Below are 19,931 nucleotides of genomic sequence, written 5' to 3' on the forward strand. Positions count from 1 at the left end.
TTGTTCTTCCAAGCCATGAGCATGGAACATTTTTCCATTTCCTTTCTTTTTTTTTTTTTTTTTTTAAGATTTTATTTATTTATTTTGACAGAGATCACAAGTAGGCAGAGAGGCAGGCAGAGAGAGAAGGCAGGCTCCCTGCTTAGCAGAGAGCCCCATGCAGGGCTTGATCCCAGGATTCTGGGATCCTGACTTGAGCTGAAGGCAGAGGCTTTAACCCACTGAGCCACCCAGGTGTCCCATTTTTCCATTTCTTTGTGTCTTCCTCAATTTCTTTCATGAGTACTTTATAGTTTTCTGAGTATAGATTCTTTGCCTCTTTGGTTAGATTTATTCCAAGGTATCTTATGGTTTTGGGTGCAATTGTAAATGGGATTGACTCCTTAATTTCTCTTTCTTTTGTCTTATTGGTGTAGACAAATGCAACTGATTTCTCTGCATTGATTTTATATCCTGACACTTTACTGAATTCCTGTACAAGTTCTAGCAGTTTTGGAGTGGCGTCTTTTGGTTTTTCCACATATAGTATCATATCATTTACAAAGAGTGACAGTTTGACTTCTTCCTTGCTGATTTGGATGCCTTTAATTTCTTTTTATTGTCTGATTGCTGAGGCTAGGACTTCTAGTACTATGTTGAATAGCAGTGGTGATAATGGACATCCCTGCCGTGTTCCTGACCTTAGCGGAAAAGCTTTCAGTTTTTCTCCATTGAGAATGATATTTGCGGTGGGTTTGTCACAGATGGCTTTGAGAATAATGAGCTATGTGCCTTCTATCCCTACACTTTGAAGAGTTTTGATCAGGAAGGGATGCTGTACTTTGTCAAATGCTTTTTAAGCATCTATTGAGAGTATCATAGGGTTCTTGTTTTTTCTTTTATTAATGTATTGTATCACATTGATTGATTTGCGGATGTTGAACCAACCTTGCATCCCTGGAATAAATCCCACTTGGTCATAGTGAATAATCCTTTTGGATCCTATTGGCTAGTATTTTGGTGAGAATTTTTGCATCTGTGTTCATCAAGGATATTGGTCTGTAGTTCTCTTTTTTGATGGGATCCTTCTCTAGTTTTGGGATCAAGGTGTTGCTGGCCTCATAAAATGAATGTGGAAGTTTTCCTTCCATTTCTATTTTTTGGAACAGTTTCAGGAGAGTAGGAATTAGTTCTTCTTTAAATGTTTGGTAGAATTCTCCTGGGAAGCCATCTGGCCCTGGGCTTTTGTTTGTTTGGAGATTTTTGATAACTGTTTCAATCTCCTTACTGGTTATGGGTCTTGTTCAGGTTTTCTATTTCTTCCTGGTTCAGTTGTGGTATTTTATATGTCTCTAGGAATGCATCCATTTCTTCCAGATTGTTGAATTTGTCGGCGTAGAGTTGCTCATAGTATGTTCTTATAATTGTTTGTATTTCTTTGGTGTTAGTTGTGATCTCTCCTCTTTCATTCATGATTTTATTTATTTGGGTCATTTCTCTTTTCTTTTTGATAAGTCTGGCCAGGGATTTATCAATCTTATTAATTCTTTAAAGAACCAGCTCCTAGTTTCCATGATTTGTTCTATTGTGGGTTTTTTTGTGTTGTGGTTTTTTTTGTGTTTGTTTTTTTTTTTTTTCTATTTCATTGATTTCTTCTCTGATCTTTATTATTTCTCTTCTTCTGCTGGGTTTAGGCTTTCTTTGTTGTTCTTTCTCCAGCTCCTTTATGTATAGGGTTAGGTTGTGTATTTGAGACCTTTCTTGTTTCTTGAGAAAGGCTTGTATCGCTATATATTTTCCTCTCAGGACTACCTTTGCTGTGTCCCACAGATTTTGAATCATTCTGTTTTCATTATCATTTGTTAACATCAATTTTTTCAATTCTTCTCTAATTTCCTGGTTGACCCATTCATTCTTTAAAAGGATGGTGTTTGGTCTACATGTATGTGGGTTCTTTCCAAATTTTCTCTTATGATTGAGTTCTAGCTTCAGAGCATTGTGGTCTGAAAATATGTAGGGAATGATCCCAGTCTTTTGATACAGGTTGAGACCTGATTTATGACGCAGGATGTGATCTATTCTGGAGAATATTCCATGTGCACTAGAGAAGAATGTGTATTCTGTTGCTTTGGGATGGGATGTTCTGAATATATCTGTGATGTCCATCTGGTCCAGTGTGTCATTTAAGGCCTTTATTTCCTTGTTGATCTTTTGCTTGGATGATCTGTCCATTTCAGTGGGGGGGGGGTGTTAAAGTCCCCTACTGTTATTGTATTATTGTTGATGTGTTTCTTTGATTTTGTTATTAATTGGTTTATATAGTTGGCTGCTCCCATGTTAGGGGCATAGATATTTTAAAATTGTTAGATCTTCTTGTTGGACAGACCCTTTGAGTATGATATAGTGTCCTTCCTCATCTCTTATTATAGTCTTTGGCTTAAAATCTAATTGATCTGATATAAGGATTGCCACCCCAGCTTTCTTTTGATATCCATTAGCATGGTAAATTGTTTTCCACCCCCTCACTTAAAACTGGAGGTGTTTTTGGGTCTAAAATGAGTTTCTTGTAGGCAGCATATTGATGGGTTTTGTTATTTTCATCCATTCTGATACCCTGTGTCTTTTGATTGGGGCATTTAGCCCATTTACATTCAGGGTAACTATTGAGAGATTTGAATTTAGTGCCATTGTATTGCCTCTAAGGTGACTGTTACTGTATATTGTCTCTGTTTCTTTCTGATCTACTACTTTTAGGGTCTCTCTCTCTCTTTGCTTAGAGGACCCCTTTCAATATTTCCTGTAGAGCTGGTTTGGTGTTTGCAAATTCTTTCAGTTTTTGTTTGTCCTGGAAGCTTTTTATCTCTCCTTCTATTTTCAATGATAGCCTAGCTGGATATAGTATTCTTGGCTGCATGTTTTTTCGTTTAGTGCTCTGAATATATCATGCCAGCGCTTTCTGGCCCTCCAGGTCTCTGTGGATAAGTCCACTGCAATCTAATATTTTTACCATTGTATGTTACAGACTTCTTGTCCTGGGCTGTTTTCAGGATTTTCTCTTTGTTGCTAAGACTTGTAAATTTTACTATTAGATGTCGTGGTATGGACCTATTCTTATTGATTGTGAGTGGGGTTCTCTGCACCTCCTGGATTTTGATGCTTGTTCCCGTTGCCATATTAGGGAAATTCTGTACAATAATTCGCTCCAATATACCTTCTGCTCCCTTCTTTCTTTCTTCTTCTGGAATCCCAGTTATTCTAATATTGTTTCGTCTTATGGTACCACTTATCTCTCAAATTCCCCCCTCGTGGTGCAGTAGTTGTTTGTCTCTCTTTTTCTCAGCTTCTTTATTTTCTGTCATTTGGTCTTCTATATCACTAATTCTTTCTTCTGCCTCATTTATTCTGGCAGTAAGAACCTCCATTTTTTATTGCATCTCATTAATAGCTTTTTTGACTTCATCTTGGTTAGATTTTAGTTCTTTTATTTCTCCAGAAAGGGCTTTTATTTCTCTGATCAGGGTTTCTCTAATATCTTCCATGCCTTTTTCAAGCCCAGCTAGAACCTTGAGAATCGTCATTCTGAACTCTAGTTCTGACTTGTTACCAATGTCCATATTGATTAGCCTTTGGTACTGCCTCTTCTTTTTTTTTTTTTTTTGTGGTGAATTTTTCTGCATGTAATTTTCTCCAGAAAAGAATATATGAAGGTGGGATGCCTGGGTGGCTCAGTTGGTCAAGCAGCTGCCTTCAGCTCAGGTCATGATCCCAGCGTCCTGGGATCGAGTCCCACATCGGGCTCCTTGCTTGGCAGGGAGCCTGCTTCTCCCTCTGCCTCTGCCTACCACTCTGCCTGTGCTCTCTCTAGCTCCTCTCTCTCTGACAAATAAATAAATAAAATCTTTAAAAAAAAAAAAAAAAGAATATATGAAGGATCAAATAAAATACTTAAAGGGTGGCAAAGACCCCAGGAAAATGTGCTTTAACGAAATCAGAAGAGATCCCAAATCATGGGGATGAGAAGGGGGGTAAAAAGTTCAGGAAAAAAAAAATAAAAAGAAAAACAAATAAAGAAAAAATATAAAAAAGAATATATATATATGTATATATATACATGTATATATGTATATATTAGACTGGTGACTAGAACAGGGTCACCCACTTAAGTTTGGAGTATTGTGGTCTCTTAGAAGAAACTTCCTTCCAAATTTTTAAAGAATGAAAAACCTATATAAGGGTAAACACAGTGGAGGGATGGAATATGAGTATAGAAATGAAAAGGGTTTTTTTTTTTTAATTTCTAAAAAAGGAGTTGATAAAGTAAGTTGGTTGGGAGAATAAAGAAAAAGAAAGTGGAGAGAATTTGCTTGGGCTGGAGACTTGAACAAGACTGGTGCTAGATTTCGGGTGTATTTTGATCTATTAGAAGAAGTTGTACCCCAAATTTTTTAGAAGAAAAAACCCTATGTGTATACAAAAAATAAAGTTAGGTATAATGAAGGATAAAATGTGACTATAATAATGAAGGTTCACAAAAGATTTTTTTTATGAAAGGTATTAAGATAAACTAGTTAAAAAACGTTAAAAGACGAAAGGGTAAAAGTTTAAAAAAACTTAGCAGAAGAAAAAAAATGAAATTAAAAAAAATTAATTAACTTTGCAAGACTAAAGATTCATGTGGAGAAAGCCATGAATTCCATGCTTTGCTTTCTCCTCCTCTGGAATTTCGGTGTTCTCCTTGGTAAATGAACTTGGTCTTGGCTGGATTTCTTTTTGATCTTCTTGGGGAGGGGCCTGTTGTAGTGATTCTCAAGTGTCTTTGCCCCAGGTGGAATTGCACCACCCTTACCAGGGGCCGGGCTGAGTAATCTGCTTGGGTTCGGGTCTCTTTCAGGAGCTTTTGTTCCCTGAACGCTTTCCTTAGAGTTCCGGAGGATGGGAATGAAAATGGTGGCCTCCCAATCTCTGGCCTGGAGGAGCTGAGAGCTCAGGGCCCCACTCCTCAGTTCGCCCTCAGAGAAAAGCACTCTGTCACTCCCGTCTTCCTGACCTCTGGCCATGCTTGGAGAAAAGCACTCAATCACTCCCGTCTTCCTATCCTCTGGCTGCACTCCAAGCTCACCCAGCCTGTGACCAAGCATCTCTGTCTCTGGCACACAGCTATGCCTGGAGTCTTCAAACTCCGCAGATGCCTGAGCTCTTCCAGGGAGGGTCTCCCCTCCTTGTGGCGACCCCACTCACAGAGCAGTGGCCTGTGCCATGGATTAGGGTTCAGGTAACCCTGAGTTGAGAGCTCACTCCTCAGCTCTGTCTCTGTAGCTGGCTTCCCCAATCTAATACCTGCAAGCTCTGTGACACTCAGACACCCCCAATCCTTCTGTGACCGCACGGGACCTGGGGCCACGTTGTCCCCGCGTGGGCTTCACCCCAGTTTAGCCTCTGGAGTGATGTCCCTCAGTGGAGCAGACTTTTAAAAGTCCTGATTTTGTGCTCCGTTGCTCCGCTGCTTGCTGGGAGCCGGCCCCTCCCACAAAGTCTATCTTCCCGTCGCTTTGGATTCACTTCTCCGCCAGTCCTACCTTTCAGAAAGTGGTCAATTTTCTGTTTCTAGAATTGTTGCTCTTCTTCTCTTCGATCTCCTGTTGGATTTGTAGGTGTTTGGAATGGTTTGATAAGCTATCTAGCTGATCTCCTGCTACCTGATGTCGTCTCAGCCTGCTACTTCTCTGTCATCTTGACTCCTCCCTCCAGCAATTATTTTGACACATATACCTTCTACCTCTTCTGAGTTTTTAATTACATGTATGATAGAATATTGGTGTTTATCCTAGAGCTGTTGGATGTTGGATATTTTGTTTTAATCTTATTCTATTTTAATTTTTGTAATTTTTTGTGACTTACTTGAAGATACCTCTTTTCCTCAGCTCAGTTCAGTCTGTTCATGAGTCTGTTGAAGGTATTCTTCATCTTTTCGCATTTTTCATTTCCAGTATTTCTACTTGATTCTTTTTATTGAAGTATAATTAACATACAATGTTGTATTTGTTTAAGATGTACAAAATATTGGTTCAATGTATCTTATATATTACTTAGTGCTACCATAAGTGTGATCACCATCTGTCACTATAAAATGTTATTAGAATATTATTGACATTCCCTATGCTATATCTTCCATCTCTATGACTTACTTATTCCTTAACTTTAAGTTTGCACTTCTTAATACCTCTTATCCATTTCAACTATCCCCCACCTTCCTCCCATCAGGCAACCACCAATTTATTCTCTATATTTATGGGTCTGTTTCTGCTTTGTTTGTTCTTCATTTATTTTTTTTAGGTTCCACATATAACTGAAGTCCCATGGTATTTGACTGCCTGATTTATTTCACATAATACCCTCTAGGTCCATCCATATTGTTGCAAATGGTGAGATCTCTTTTTTTTATGGCTGGGTAATATTTCATTTTGTGTTATACATATATACACACACCATATCTTCTTTAGCAGTTTATCTGTTGATGGACACTTGGTCTGCCTCTGTATTTTGGCTATTGTAAATAATGCTGCAATAAACATAGGGGTGCATATATCTTCTAAAATTAGTGTTTTTGTTTTCTGTGCATAAATACCCAGTAGTAGGATTTCTGGGTCATTTTTGGATATTTTTTAAGATTTAGAAGGAAGAACAGACTCCCGACTGAGCAGGGAGCCTAATGTGGAGCTCAGTCCCAGGACCCTGAGATCGTGACCTGAGCTGAAGGCAGAGGCTTAACAGACTGAACCACCCAGGTACCCTGACCATATGGTATCTCTATTTTTAATTTTTTGAGGAACCTCCATACTCTTTTCTACAGTGGCTGTACCAATTTACAGTCTCATCAGTGTGCACAAGGGTTCCTTTTTTCCCACATCCTTGCCAAGACTTATATCTCATTGTTTTGATTCTAGCCATACTGTCAGATGTAAGATGTTTTGACTGGCATTTCCCTGATGATTAGTGAGTTGAACATCTTTTCATGTGTCTAATGGTCATCTGTGTGTCTTCTTTGGAAAAAATATTCAAGTCTTCTGCTCAATTTAAAAAAAATATTTTTTCAGGTTTTGTTTTGTTTTTGGTCGTGCTGGTGTTGTATATGTGATTTACAGATATCTTTTGTTCAGTAGGTTGCCTTTTCATTTTGTTTATGGTTTCCTTTGCTGTGCAAAAGCTTTTTATTTTTATATAGTCCCAGTAGTTTATTTTTGCTTTTGTTTCCCTTGCCAAGGGAGACATAACTAGAAAAATTTTGCTAGGGACAATGTCAAAGAGATTTCTATTTTCTTTTCAGGAGCAATATAGTTGCAGGTATCACATATAGGTCTTTAATCCTTTTTGAGTTTATTTTTTTGTATGTGAGAAAGCGTCCAATTTCATTACTTTACATGTAGCTGTCTAGCTTTACCAGCACAATTTATTGAAGAGTCTTTCTTTTTACAATTGTATGCCCTTGCCACCTTCGTTATAGATGAATTGACCATATAAACAGGGGTTTAGTTCTGGGCTCTCTATTCAATCCCATTGATTTATGTGTCTCATTTTGGCCAATACCATACTGTTTTGATTACCACAGCTTTGTGTAGTATACTTTGAAATCTGGGATTGTGATTCAGCTTAATTCTACTTTCACAAGATTGCTTTGGCTCTTTGAGGTCTTATGGTTCTATACAAATTTTAGGATTACTTGTTTCAGTTCTGTGAAAAATGCCGTTGGTATTTTGACAGAGTTTGCATTGAGTCTGTAGATTGCTTTAGTTAATACGGACATTTCACTTTCTTTTTTTCTTTCTTTCTTTCTTTCTTTTTTTTAAAAAAAGATTTTATTTATTTATTTGACAGAGAGAGACGCAGCAAGAGAGAAAACACAAACAAGGGAGTGGGAGAGGAAGAAGCAGGCTCCCCGCTGAATAGGGAGCCTGATGCATGGCTCGATTCCAGGACCCTGAGATCATGACCCAAGCTGAAGACAGACACTTCTGACTGAGCCACCTAGATGCTCCTGGACATTTCAAAAATATTAATTCTTCCAAACCATAAACACGGAATATCTGTCCATTTATTTGTGTCCTCCTTAATTTTTTTCATCCGTGTTTTATAGTTTCAGAGTACAGGTTTTTCACCTCCTTAGTTAAGTCTATTCTTAGATTTTTAAATTATTTTTGGTGTTATTGGAAACAAAATTATTTTCTTAATTTCTCTTTCTGCTACATTGTCATCGATATATAGATAATGCAACAGGTTTCTATATATTATTTTTCTATCTTGCAACTTTACTGAATTAATAATTCTTAGTAATCACATCATATAATCATATGCAAATTCATATTTTATGCAATTTTTGCATCATATGCAAATAGTGATTGTTTTACTTCTTCCTTGCCAATTTTAATACCTTTTATTTTTTCTCTGGTTATTGCACCTAGGACTTCAGTACTATTCTGAATAAAAATTGTGAGGGTGGACATCCTTATTTCATTCTTGATAGAGGAAAGACTTCAGGTTTTTGCCATTGAGTGGGATATTAACTGTGGGTTTTAATATGTGGCCATTATTAGGTTATGTTACCTCTAAACCCACTTTGTTGAGAGTTTATCGTGAATGAGTGTATTATTATTCACTTGCTATTTCTGCATCCATTGAGCTGATCATATGATTTTTATCCTTTCTCTTAGTGTGATGTATCACGTTGATTGTTTTGTGCATATTGAAACACGCTTGCATCCCTAGAATAAATCCTACTTGATTGTGGTGAATGATCCTTTTAATACATTGCTGAATTCTGTTTGCTGGTGTTTTTTGAGGATTTTGCATCTACGGTCATCAGAGATATTGGCCTCCAGTTTTATTTCTGTGTATTGTCTTTTTCCAGTTTTGGTATCAAGATAATCCTGGCCTCATAGAATGGATCTGGAAGTTTTACATCTTCTGTGTTGGGGAATACTTTGAGAAAAATAAGTAATAACTCTTCTTTAAATGTTTGGTAGAATTCACATGTGAATCCATTGGGTATGGACATTTTTTCTTTTTTCTTTAATAGAGTGCTAATGGTGGGAGGGGCAGAAATAGAGGAAGAATGTTAAGTAGGCTCCATGCCCAGAGAAGAACCCAATATAGACTTGATCTCTTGATCCTGAGATCATGACCTCTGCCAAAATCAAGTTGGGTGCTTAACTGACTGAGCCACCTATGCACCCCTTGTCCCAATTTGTTGGTATGTAATTTTTCATTATATTCTCTTATAAATCTTTACATTTCTGTGGGATTGGTGGTTATTTCTCCCTCATTTCTGATTTCATTTCTTTGAGTCCTCTCTTTCTTGGTGAGTCTGGCTAAAAGTGTATCAATTTTGTTTATCTGTTAAAGGAACTAGTTTCTGGTTTCTTTGATCTTTCTTCTGTTTTTTGTTTTTTGTTTTTTTTGTCTCTATTTTACCTGTTTCTGCTCTAAACTTATAATTTCCTTCCTTATGCTGTTTTTTGCCTATTTTTGTTCTTTTTCTAGCCCATTAGGTTTGTGTTTGGTTATTTATTTGAGTTTTTTTGTTTGTTTCTTGAGATAGGCCTGTATTGCCATAAACTTCTCAGAACTGCTTTTGCTGTGTCCCACATATTTTGAACTGGTGTATTTTCATTTTCACTTTTCTCTGTGTACTTTTTGATTTCCCCTTTGATTTCATTGTTGACTCATTCACTGTTTTGTAGCATGTTGTTTAGCTTCCACGTGTTTATGTTATTTCCAGATTTTTCTCTGGTAGTTGATTTCTAGTTTCATACTATTATGATCAAAAGATGCTGTATGTGATTTTAATCTTCTTAAATTTATTGAGATTTGTTTTGTGTAATATGTCTTGGAGAATGTTTTATGTACATTTGAGAAGAACATATTTTTGTTTTGTATAGAATGAATGTTCTTTATATATCTGTTAATTCCCATCTGCTTTAATGTGTCATTCAGAGCTACTTTTTCCTCATTAATTTTCTGTCTTGATTATCTATCCATTGATATAAGTGAAATGTTAAAGACCTTTACTATTATTGTAAGACTGTCAGTTTCTCCATTTCTGTCTACTAATGTTTGCCTTATATATTTAGGTGCTTCTATTTTGGATGCATAGGTATTTACAGTCATTATATCTTGTTAAGCTGATCTCTTTATCATTATGTAATGCCCTTGTCTCTTGCTACAGTCTTTGTTTTAAGTTTTTTTTTGTCCTTCAATAGTATTGCTACCACAGCTTTCTTTTATTCTTTTCTCTCTCTCTCTCTTTTTTTTTTTCATGATGTATGTTTTTCCAGCTCTCCTTCACTTTCAGTGTGTGCATATCTTTAGGTCTGAAGTGAATCTGTTGTGGGCAGAATATTGATAGATCTTCTTCTATTATCCATTCAGTAGCCCTGTGTTTTTTATTTAGTCCAGTTGACATTTAAATTATTGATAGGCATATACTTATTACCATTTTGTTAATATTTTGTTGTTATTTTGGTTTTTCTCTGTATCTTCTCTTAATTTAGTTTGATGGCCTTCCATAGTGTTAGTCTTGGATTTTGTGTGTGTGTGTGTGTGTGTGTGTGTGTGTGTGTGTGTGTGTGTGTGTTACAGGTTTTTTATTTGGTTTCCATTAGTTCGTATATAATATGCATACCAGTCTATGTTAATGGTTGGTTAAATTCAGACACATTCTGAAAGCACTAAAGTTTTACTCCCCCTTTGTTTTATATATATTTTGTCATATATCTTTTTATTTTGTATATGTGTTGAATGATTTTTATAAATATAACTGACTTTACTGCTTCTGTGTCTTAACTTCCATTACTGGCTTTATAAGTGATTCATCTAATACCTTTACTGTATGTGTGCTTTTACTTGTGAATTTTTTTTATAATAATTCTACCTGTAATTATGTTATCTTCTTCTGATTTGAATAATTCTGTTTATCATGTAAGCCCGGTTTAGTGGTGATGCACTCCTTTAACCTTCGTTTGGAAAACTACCTCTTGTTCTATTCTGAATAACCTTTTTGGATCTTCTTGGTTGCGAGTATGTTTTTCCCTTTTATCCCTTTGAATATATCATGCCACTTGTTTCTGGCCAGCACAGTTTCTGCTGAGAAATCAACTGATAGCCTTATGGAGTTTCCTTTGTATATAACTGTTTTTTTCTGTTGATTTTAAAATTCTCTGTCATTACTCTTTGCCATTTTACTTATGTGTCTTGGTGTGGACCTTGGGTTCACCTTGTTGGGGGCTATGTGGGCTTTTTGGATGTGGTATCTGTTTCCTTCCCCACATTATGGAAGTGTTCAGCTTTATTTTTTTCAAATTTTCTCCTCCCTTCTCTCTCTCCTGTTCCTATTACTTCTACAAAGGGAATGTTATTTCACTTGGTAATGAGTTTCCTTAACCTATTCTTACTGTTTTATTAATCTCTTTTCTCTTTTTTGTTCAGCTTAGTTTGCCTTCCATTGTCCTGTTTTCCAGATTACTGATCTATTCTGCATCCTCTAATCTGTTGATTCCCTCTAATGTATTTTTTTTTAATCTTAGCAGTTGAGTTCTTTATCTCTGTTTTTTTTTTTTTAAGATTTTATTTATTTACTTACTTATTTGACAAAGAAAGAGTGCACACAAGCAGAGAGAGTGGGAGAGGAAGAAGCAGGCTCCCCACCAAGCAAGGAGCCTGATGTGGGACTCAATCCCAGGACCCTGTGATCCTGACCTGAGCCGAAGGCAGATGCCTAGCTGACATTCCTTACTAGTTCTTTTTTACACATTTCTTTGTTGGAAGTTCTGAGTTCATCTACTCTATTGTCAAATCCAGTGATTATCCTTATGCCCATTACTTTGAATCGAATTCTCTATCAGGCATATTTGCTTATCTTAGTTTCATTGAACTCTTTTGATGTGATTTGTCTTGTTCTTTCACTTGGAACATATTTCTCCATCTTCTCGTTTTGTCTAACTCTCTGTGTCCATATATTAGGGAGGTCAGCTATGTCTCTTGGTCTTAAAAGTAGTGCTTTCTGTAGAAGTCCTGTGATACCCTGTCAGTACCCCCTTGGTCACCAGAAACAGGTACTCCTGGGGTTTCTCCTCTGCGTGCTATGTGTGCTCTAATGTTGTGACTGAACTGCATTTGCCTTCAGCCCAGCCAACTGCAGTGACCTGCTTTGCCTACTTTGGGTAAACAAGGCAGAATTTGTACAATTGAGAAGTCTGTTTGAGGCCTCAGCAGTTTCATAGGTGGGTGGGGTCAGTAGTCAGGCTCTCTGAACTTAGCCTGCCACAACTGTGGGATACCAAATAGCAAACCTTACTTTTTGCTCAGCCAGTGAAGAGTCTTTGATGCAGGAACTGTGGGCATTCTGTTGTATGGGATTATCTTCCCCCTCCCCAGGGTAGGCACCATTTTTGAGTGGTGCTGGTCCCTAGTGGGGCTACTTGCAGGTTATTGGGGGGGGCAGGACCACTTTGGTGGGATGCTTGCCAATGCAGGAGGGTTGGATCAGCAGGTCTGAAGGTAAATAGTGATAGCACAATAGGTGGTGTTTTGCTGGCTCCTGCAAGTGTCTGGCTATCTAGCATTGGGGAGGGGAAGAGAAATGGCACCCACCAGTACTTTTGTTTCTAGAGAAGTTCCTAATGATGCCTACCCCTCAAACATATGTTCTGAGATTAGTAAGTAACTCTCCTTCATGTATACCACAGGCACTTTTCAAACTGCTGCTATTATGCTTTGGTTCTGGTTGATTTTTTTTTTTTTTTAATTCTGTCTTTTTAAAGGCAGGACTCTGTTTCCTATCATTGTCTGACTCTCCTGAAGTTAAGCCTAGCTGATTTTCAAAATAAGTGGAGTTAAGTTTTGCTGATACTAAAAGCTCCTGAAGTTAAGCCCCATTGGTTTTCAAGGCCAGATGTTATGGCGACTCATCTTCCTAGGGCATTTCCCAGTGTTCTGTTTGCCTGGTGTGAGGTTTAATCCTCTCCCTTCTCTTTGCTAGTGTGAGTAGTGTTTGTGGTTAATCTCACCCAGTGTTTTGATTCCCAACTGTGACTCCACCACTCCTACCTTTTTGATGTGACTCCCTGTGTATGATTAACTGTGGAAGATCTTTTCTGTCAGTCTTCAGATCATTTTCAGAGCTAGTTACATAAATGTAGCTATTATCTCACAGGTGTGTCCATGGGAGGAGGTGAGCTTGGGGTCACCCTACTTTATCTTCCCTGAACTATTTGATTCTTAGAGTTTTCATCTCTGCTGAAACTTCCCACCTGATGATCGACATATAATGGCTATCGTTTACCATTAGATCCTTTAGTGTTTTAATCACAGTAATTTTATATTCCTTGTCTAATTATTTCAGCATCTGATTCATATCAGAGTCTGCTTCTGTTGCCTGTTTTGCCTCTTGACAGTTTTTTTTTTTTTTTTCCCTTGCTTTTTTATATGCCTTATATTTTTTGTTGAACATGGGTTATCTTGTGTAGTGATAATATTGTTTATATCTGGAACCGGGCTTGCCTTTCTGCTAAATCTTTAGTTTGAAGTAATGTTTGATATGTTTAAAGGAAACAGTAAGTTACGTACCTGAATATAAGGGAAGCTATCGTAAGTTCTGTGGAGTTAAATGTATCCTAATTTATTTGCCATTATCTTTTCATTATCATCTTTGTAATTACTTTTGGGGGTCTTATTCTATGTAAGTCATTCTCTATACTTTTAAAAACACACTTTTAGGGAATGAACTGAACTTATCCACATTTTACAAATGGAAATTTAAATTAAAGATAAACACCTATCAAATAATAGAATGGAAACTTGAGTCTCTAGGTCTGTCTGATTTCATATCTTATGTTCTTAACTATTATCCTGTTTAGATTCATCATGTGTCCACACACACACACAAGAGTGGGTATCACTTATATTGAAGGCCCTGTGATGTGTGCTGTGGAGGAACAACATGATTGATACGACATCTGCATTTAATAAAATGTTAGGGGTGCCTGGGTGGCTCAGTCATTTACGTGCTTGATCTTGGTTTCAGTTCAGGTCGTACTCTCATGAGTCATGAGATCGAGTCCCTTGTTGGGCTCTGAGCTTAGTGGGGAGTCTACTTGAAGATTCACTCCCTCTGCCCTTCCCTCTGACTTGTACACACTGTCTTGTGCTCTCTAAGGTAAATAAGTATATATTTTTTAAAATAATAAAATGAAATGCTACTATTCTGAGGAAAGACCTCAAAGAATATCCCTTTTCACTACACAAGTGAGATAGTAGAAATGTGCAGTAATCTTACTTATAAATGATATTTAGTTTGTGTTAGAGAAACTTCTGGTTGCTGTGATGATTCATAACCATTGTAAGTGGTCCAGTCCTCCTCCTAAGGAGGACCATCACTGACTTGTTTCCCAGGCCATTACTTATTCAGAACTCAGGAGTGATATAGTCCAAAAGATACTGTATAAGGAAAAATTAGATTGTGGAGCACAGTGTGGAGATAGAATTAGACATTTGGAAATGATTATTTGATACAATAAAAAGCTGAAAGTATGAAGAACAAAGAACATTTTCTTCAAGCCTTAGAGTATAACTTCAGTGAGAATAAGGAGGAAGAAAAATCAGTAGATAAAAATGAAATGATTAGGGTATTATGAGAATCAGCAATCTAGCAATAGTGTCCAGTAGAACTTAGTGTGATAATGAAAATGTTCTTTATCTGTGTTATTCAGTACAGTAGAAAACACTACTCACTTTAAAGCTAGAGAATTTCCCAAGCGCTGTCAACCTGGGACTTTATCCACTGTTTTTGATGGTTGGTTTACTTCTGCCAATTATGTTTTGGGAAGACTGACTTCCTTGCTCATTTCATGTTTTTTGCCTCAATTTGGACAGCTAATCCCTTACTCTTCAGCTCTTTGGCTAAGAAGTTTTTTGTAATCCATATTTTATTTAATATTTTTTTCATGGAAATGTTGGTCTGTGTAACCTAATCTATTGCTAGAAACAAGAATCTTTTGTTTTGAATTTCATGGAAGAATGCTATGCTTACAATTTTCCTAGGCTTCATGGCATAATCTTTCTTTTATATGTCCTTTCTTTACTATTTTGTCTCAACTTTTTTTTTTTTGTATGATTTTTACCTAAGTTATATTGAGTTTTGTTTTTTTTTTGTTGTTGTTGTTGTTGTTTTACTGTGACTCTCCATTGGTACTGTTCTTTTTATAAGCTAGACTCTTAGGCAGCTTAGATGTTTGATCAACTGTTTCCACTTTTCTTACCGGCATTTTTCTCTATATAATAGATTCCCTTCATGGCTAATCATAAGCTTCTCTAAAGCACTTTATGTATTATAGATGATTTTTCTACTTCCATGTTCTTACTGCTCTCTTATTTTCAGAGTGGATAGAGGACTGTAGACATCTTTTTTCCTGTAAACTTTAGTGAAAGTTCTGTTTTGTGTCGCTAGATGGGGCTGTTCTGTACATGGCAGGTTGACTGTAAAGTTTAAGTATTATAATTTAGTTCTCTGCCAGTTTCTAACCTTGCAGTTCCTATATTTCCACATGTTTCTGTTTTCGTACCATTGTATTTTTGTCCATGCCTTAAAAAGTGTGTTGGTAATATAGAAATAAGCAGGTTTTTCTATTGGTCTCCCATTTCTTCATATATAAGTGAGGCTTTGATAGTTGATTTCAAATATTCCTTCAAAGTAAGTTTGGTTGTTGTTTTTTTTTCCTGTGGGCTTATGTTTCTAAAACTTATTTTGTAATGTGTCATTTCAAAAGTAAGTACTACAAGGAGAAACTTTTTTTTTCTTGAATCTTCCTAATTGCCCCAAATTAGGAGCATCCATGGTATGTTCCAGGAAGTGAATGGATAAATTGTCGTACATCCATAAAATGAGTTATCATGCAGCAGTAAAAAAAATGATCTATAAATATACAAAAAGATATAAATGAACCTTTATTATGTATTGCTAAGTGTAAGAAGCCAGTCTGAAAAAGTTACTGGTAGGATTCCACCTAGATAGCATTGTGGAAAAGACAAAACAATAGAGATACTGAAAAGATCAATTATTATCCAGGGGATTGAGAGAGGAGTGAGAGAGGAGGGATAAATAGATGGATTTCAGTGGGTTCTGAGGTCTGTAAAACTATTCTGCATGATACTTAATGGTGGGCACATATGCTTTTGTCAGAAGCCATACAGCTGTACATCACAAAGAATGAGCCCTCATCTAAATTGTGGGCTATGGTTAATAATGATGCATCAATATTGGTTCATCACATGTAACAAATACACACACACAAGTGTGTGTACATATATGCATATATGTACATATATATAATGTTGATCTGCCAGTATTGGTTCATCACATATAACAAATTATATATATGTGTGTGTGTGTGTGTGTGTGTGTATCATATAAATGCAAGATATTAATAACAAGAACTGTATGTGGGTTGGGAGCAGGTATGTAAGAGGAGAATATATGGAAACTGTACTTTCTGTGCAGTTTTTCTGTAAACCTAATCTGGAAAGTAAAACCTATTAACTTAAATATATTCATACTTGATAAAGAATTCATAAATATAACAATATAAAGTAATCAAATAACCATAGATCCTATCTAGTAAAGTAACAAAACAACAACTTATGAGGATGTGTTTCTTTTTGGCTGTTAACAATTTGGTCTTTATTCTGCCTCCTTAATTTTTTCTTTTTTTCTTTTTTTTTTTTTTAAGAATATCTGCAATTACTCCCACTTCTGTATTTATTTTTCTTTTTGGTCTTTTCTTTTAGGTGTACTAGCCCTGTCTTGGTACCCACCTGGTACAAATGATGAGAATGGAGAAAATACTGATGACTTGGTACCAACTATTTTGGATAAAGCTCATAAATATAATTTGAAGGTATTTCTTTTTTTTTTTTGAGATATCATAGACATTACATTAGTTTCAGGTGTTCAACATAATGATTTGGTGTGTTTATTTTGTGAAGTGATCATCACAATAAGTCTAGTTAATATTCATTACACAATTACAAATTTTTTCCTGTGTTAAGAATTTTTAAGATCTATTCTCTTAGTGGCTTTCAAATGCATCATACAATATTAACTGTAGTGACTATGCTGTACATTATATACCTAGTTTTTTTTTTTTTTTCCTTATGACTGGAAGTTGTACCTTTTAACCATCTTCACCCATTTCACCCCCTCTCCACCCCCACCTCAGACAATCATACATCTGTTATCTATATCTATGAGGTGTTTTTTTTTTTTTCAATTCCACATGTAAGTGAGATCATAGGATATTTGTCTTTGCCAGGCTTATTTCACATAGCATAATGTCCTCAAGGTCCATCTGTGTTGTAGCAAACGATGAGATTTCCTTCTTTTTGTTGCACAATAATATTTGCCTTGTGTATAGGCCACATTTTATTTTTCCATCCATTAACGGACATTTAGGTTATTTCCAGTTCTTGGCTATTGTGAATGAGGCACACCTCATTTTGTTGCATTTAGATTTTGTGCTTTGCACATACTACATTTTTTTAATAATTGAAGTTTTGTGACAAACCTTCATATAGCAAATATATTGGCATTTTTCCAACAGCATTTGCTTCATGTTCTGTGTCACATTTTGGTAATTCTTACAATATTTCAAACTTTTTCATTATATATCTTAAGGCAATCTGTGATGAGTGATTATGACTTGCTGAAAGATCAAATGATGGCTAGCATTTTTTAGAAATAAAGTGTCTTTTAATTAAGATACATAGTGTTTTAGACATAATGCTATTACAAACTTAACAGACTACAGCATGGTGTAAGATGAACTTTGAATGCACTGGGAAGCCAAAAAATTCATTTGACTCACTTTTTTACAATATTCACTTTATTGTGTGGTCTGGAACCGAACCTGTAATGTCTGAGGTACGCTTGTAATTGTGAAGTAAACATCAGTATTTTTTTGAACTTGTTTTGTTTCCTTTGGATAAATAACCGAAGGGGAACTGCTGGATCATATGTAGTTTATTGTTTGTTTGTTTTTGTTTTGTTTTGTTTTTCAGTGTTCCAAAAATCATTGCTTATGCACCACACCCAGTGCTCCATGCAATACGTGCCCTCGGTAATACCCACCACGAGGCTCACCCAAACCCCCACGCCCGTCTCCTCCAAAACCCTCAGTTTGTTTCTCAGAGTCCACAGTCTCATGATTTGTCTCCCCCTTTGTAGTTTTATTTTTAATTCTTTAAAGTACTTCCATAGTGTTTTCCATAGTGGCTGCATCAATTTATATTCCCTCCAACAGTGCACAAGGGTTCTCTTTTCTCCCCATCCTCTCCAACACGTGTTATTTCTTAAAGATTGATTTATTTTGGAGAGAAAGGGAGGGCCTGTGTGTCCATGGGTGGGGCTAGGGGCAGAGGGAGAGAAGGAGCATCTCAACTCCACGTGGAGCATAGATCCTTTTGGGGGACTTGATCCCATGATCCTGAGATCATGACTGGACAGAAACCAAGAGCTGGATGTGCGACTGACTGAGCAACCCATGTGCTCCCAACACTGGTTATTTCTTGTCTTTTTGATAATAGCTATACTAGTAGGTGCGAGGTGTATCTCATTGTGGTTTGATTTACATTTCCCTGATAATGAGTGAGGATGAGCACGTCTTCAGGTACCTGTTGGCCATCCAGATATCTTATTAGGAAAAATATTCTGAACTTCTGCCCCTTTTTAAATTAGATCGTATGCTTTTTAAAATTGATTTTGGATATTAACTCCTTATCAGATATATGATATGCAGATATTTTCTCCTGTTTCCTAGGTTGCCTTTAACATTGTTGTGCAGAAGCTTTTTAGTTTGATGTAGTCCCACTTGTTTATTTTTGCCTTTGTAGCCTTTGCCTTTTGGTGTCAAATCCAAAAAATCATCACTAATACCTTTGTCAAGGAGTTTATCACCAATGTTGTATTCCAAAAGTTTTATACTTTCTAGACTTATGTTTAAGATTTTAATCCATTTAAGTTAATTTTGTATATGGTGTGATTTAGTGGTTCAGTTTCATTTTTTTGCATGTAGCTGTCCAGTTTTCGAAACACAATTTGTTGAAGAGACTGGCCTTTCCCCATTGTGTATATTCTTGGCTCTGTTGTTGAAGATTAATTGATGATATCTACATGAATTTTTTTTTTTTTTTTTTTTTTTTTGGTTGGGGGGAGTGAGGCTTTCTATTCTGTATGTTCCATTGATCTGCTTCTGGTTTTGTTTTTTTGTGTTTTTGCAAGTACCATACTGTTTTGATTACTGTACCTTTGTTATACAATTTGAAGTTAGGGACCTTGATACTTCCAGGTTTCTTTTTCCTTTCTCAAGATTGCTTTGGTTCTCATGGTTCCATACAAGTTTTAGGAATATTTGTTCCATTTCTGTTGAAAATGTCATTGGACTAGTCATAGGGATTGTATTGAATCTATATGTTGCTTTGTGTAGTATGGATATTTTAACAATATTAGTTCTTTTAGTTTATGAGCATAGAGTATCTTTTCATTTGTGTTTTCTTCACTTTGTTTTCATTAATGTCTTATACTTGTCAGTGTCAAGATCTGTCCCTTTTTTTTTTTTAATTTTATTTATTTATCTGACAGAGAGAGAGAGATCACAAGTAGGCAGAGAGGCAGGCAGAGAGAGGTTGCGGAAGCAGGCTTCCCGCTGAGCAGATAGCCCGATGTAGGGCTTGATCCCAGAACTCTGGGATCATGACCTGAGCCAAAGGCAGAGGCTTAACCCACTGAGCCACCCAGGCGCCCCAAGATCTGTCCCTTCTTAGTAAAATTTATTCTTTGGTATTTTATTCTTAATTTCTCTTTTAGCTCATTATTAGTGAATAGAAATACCAACATTTTTATATACTGGTTT

The 19,931-nt window shown here is 36.3% G+C and overlaps 1 protein-coding gene across 3 annotated transcripts in view; it reads left to right on the forward strand.

Annotated features, from left to right (window-relative positions):
* The window catches only part of MANEA (mannosidase endo-alpha), an 88,605-nt gene that overhangs the window by 36,267 nt on the left and 32,407 nt on the right, over window positions 1-19,931 (forward strand). For all 3 annotated transcript variants that reach the window (XR_007128173.1, XM_047734095.1, XM_047734096.1), the window contains exon 3: window positions 16,813-16,922. Coding sequence is in view for 2 of the 3 variants with exons in the window: in XM_047734095.1 (XP_047590051.1) it covers window positions 16,813-16,922 (110 nt within the window). In the remaining variant the exon portion in view is untranslated. The remainder of the gene's footprint in view (window positions 1-16,812; window positions 16,923-19,931) is intronic.

The sequence above is a fragment of the Lutra lutra genome, chromosome 6 (genome assembly GCF_902655055.1).
Source record: "Lutra lutra chromosome 6, mLutLut1.2, whole genome shotgun sequence".
NCBI classification, from domain to species: Eukaryota; Metazoa; Chordata; class Mammalia; order Carnivora; family Mustelidae; genus Lutra; species Lutra lutra.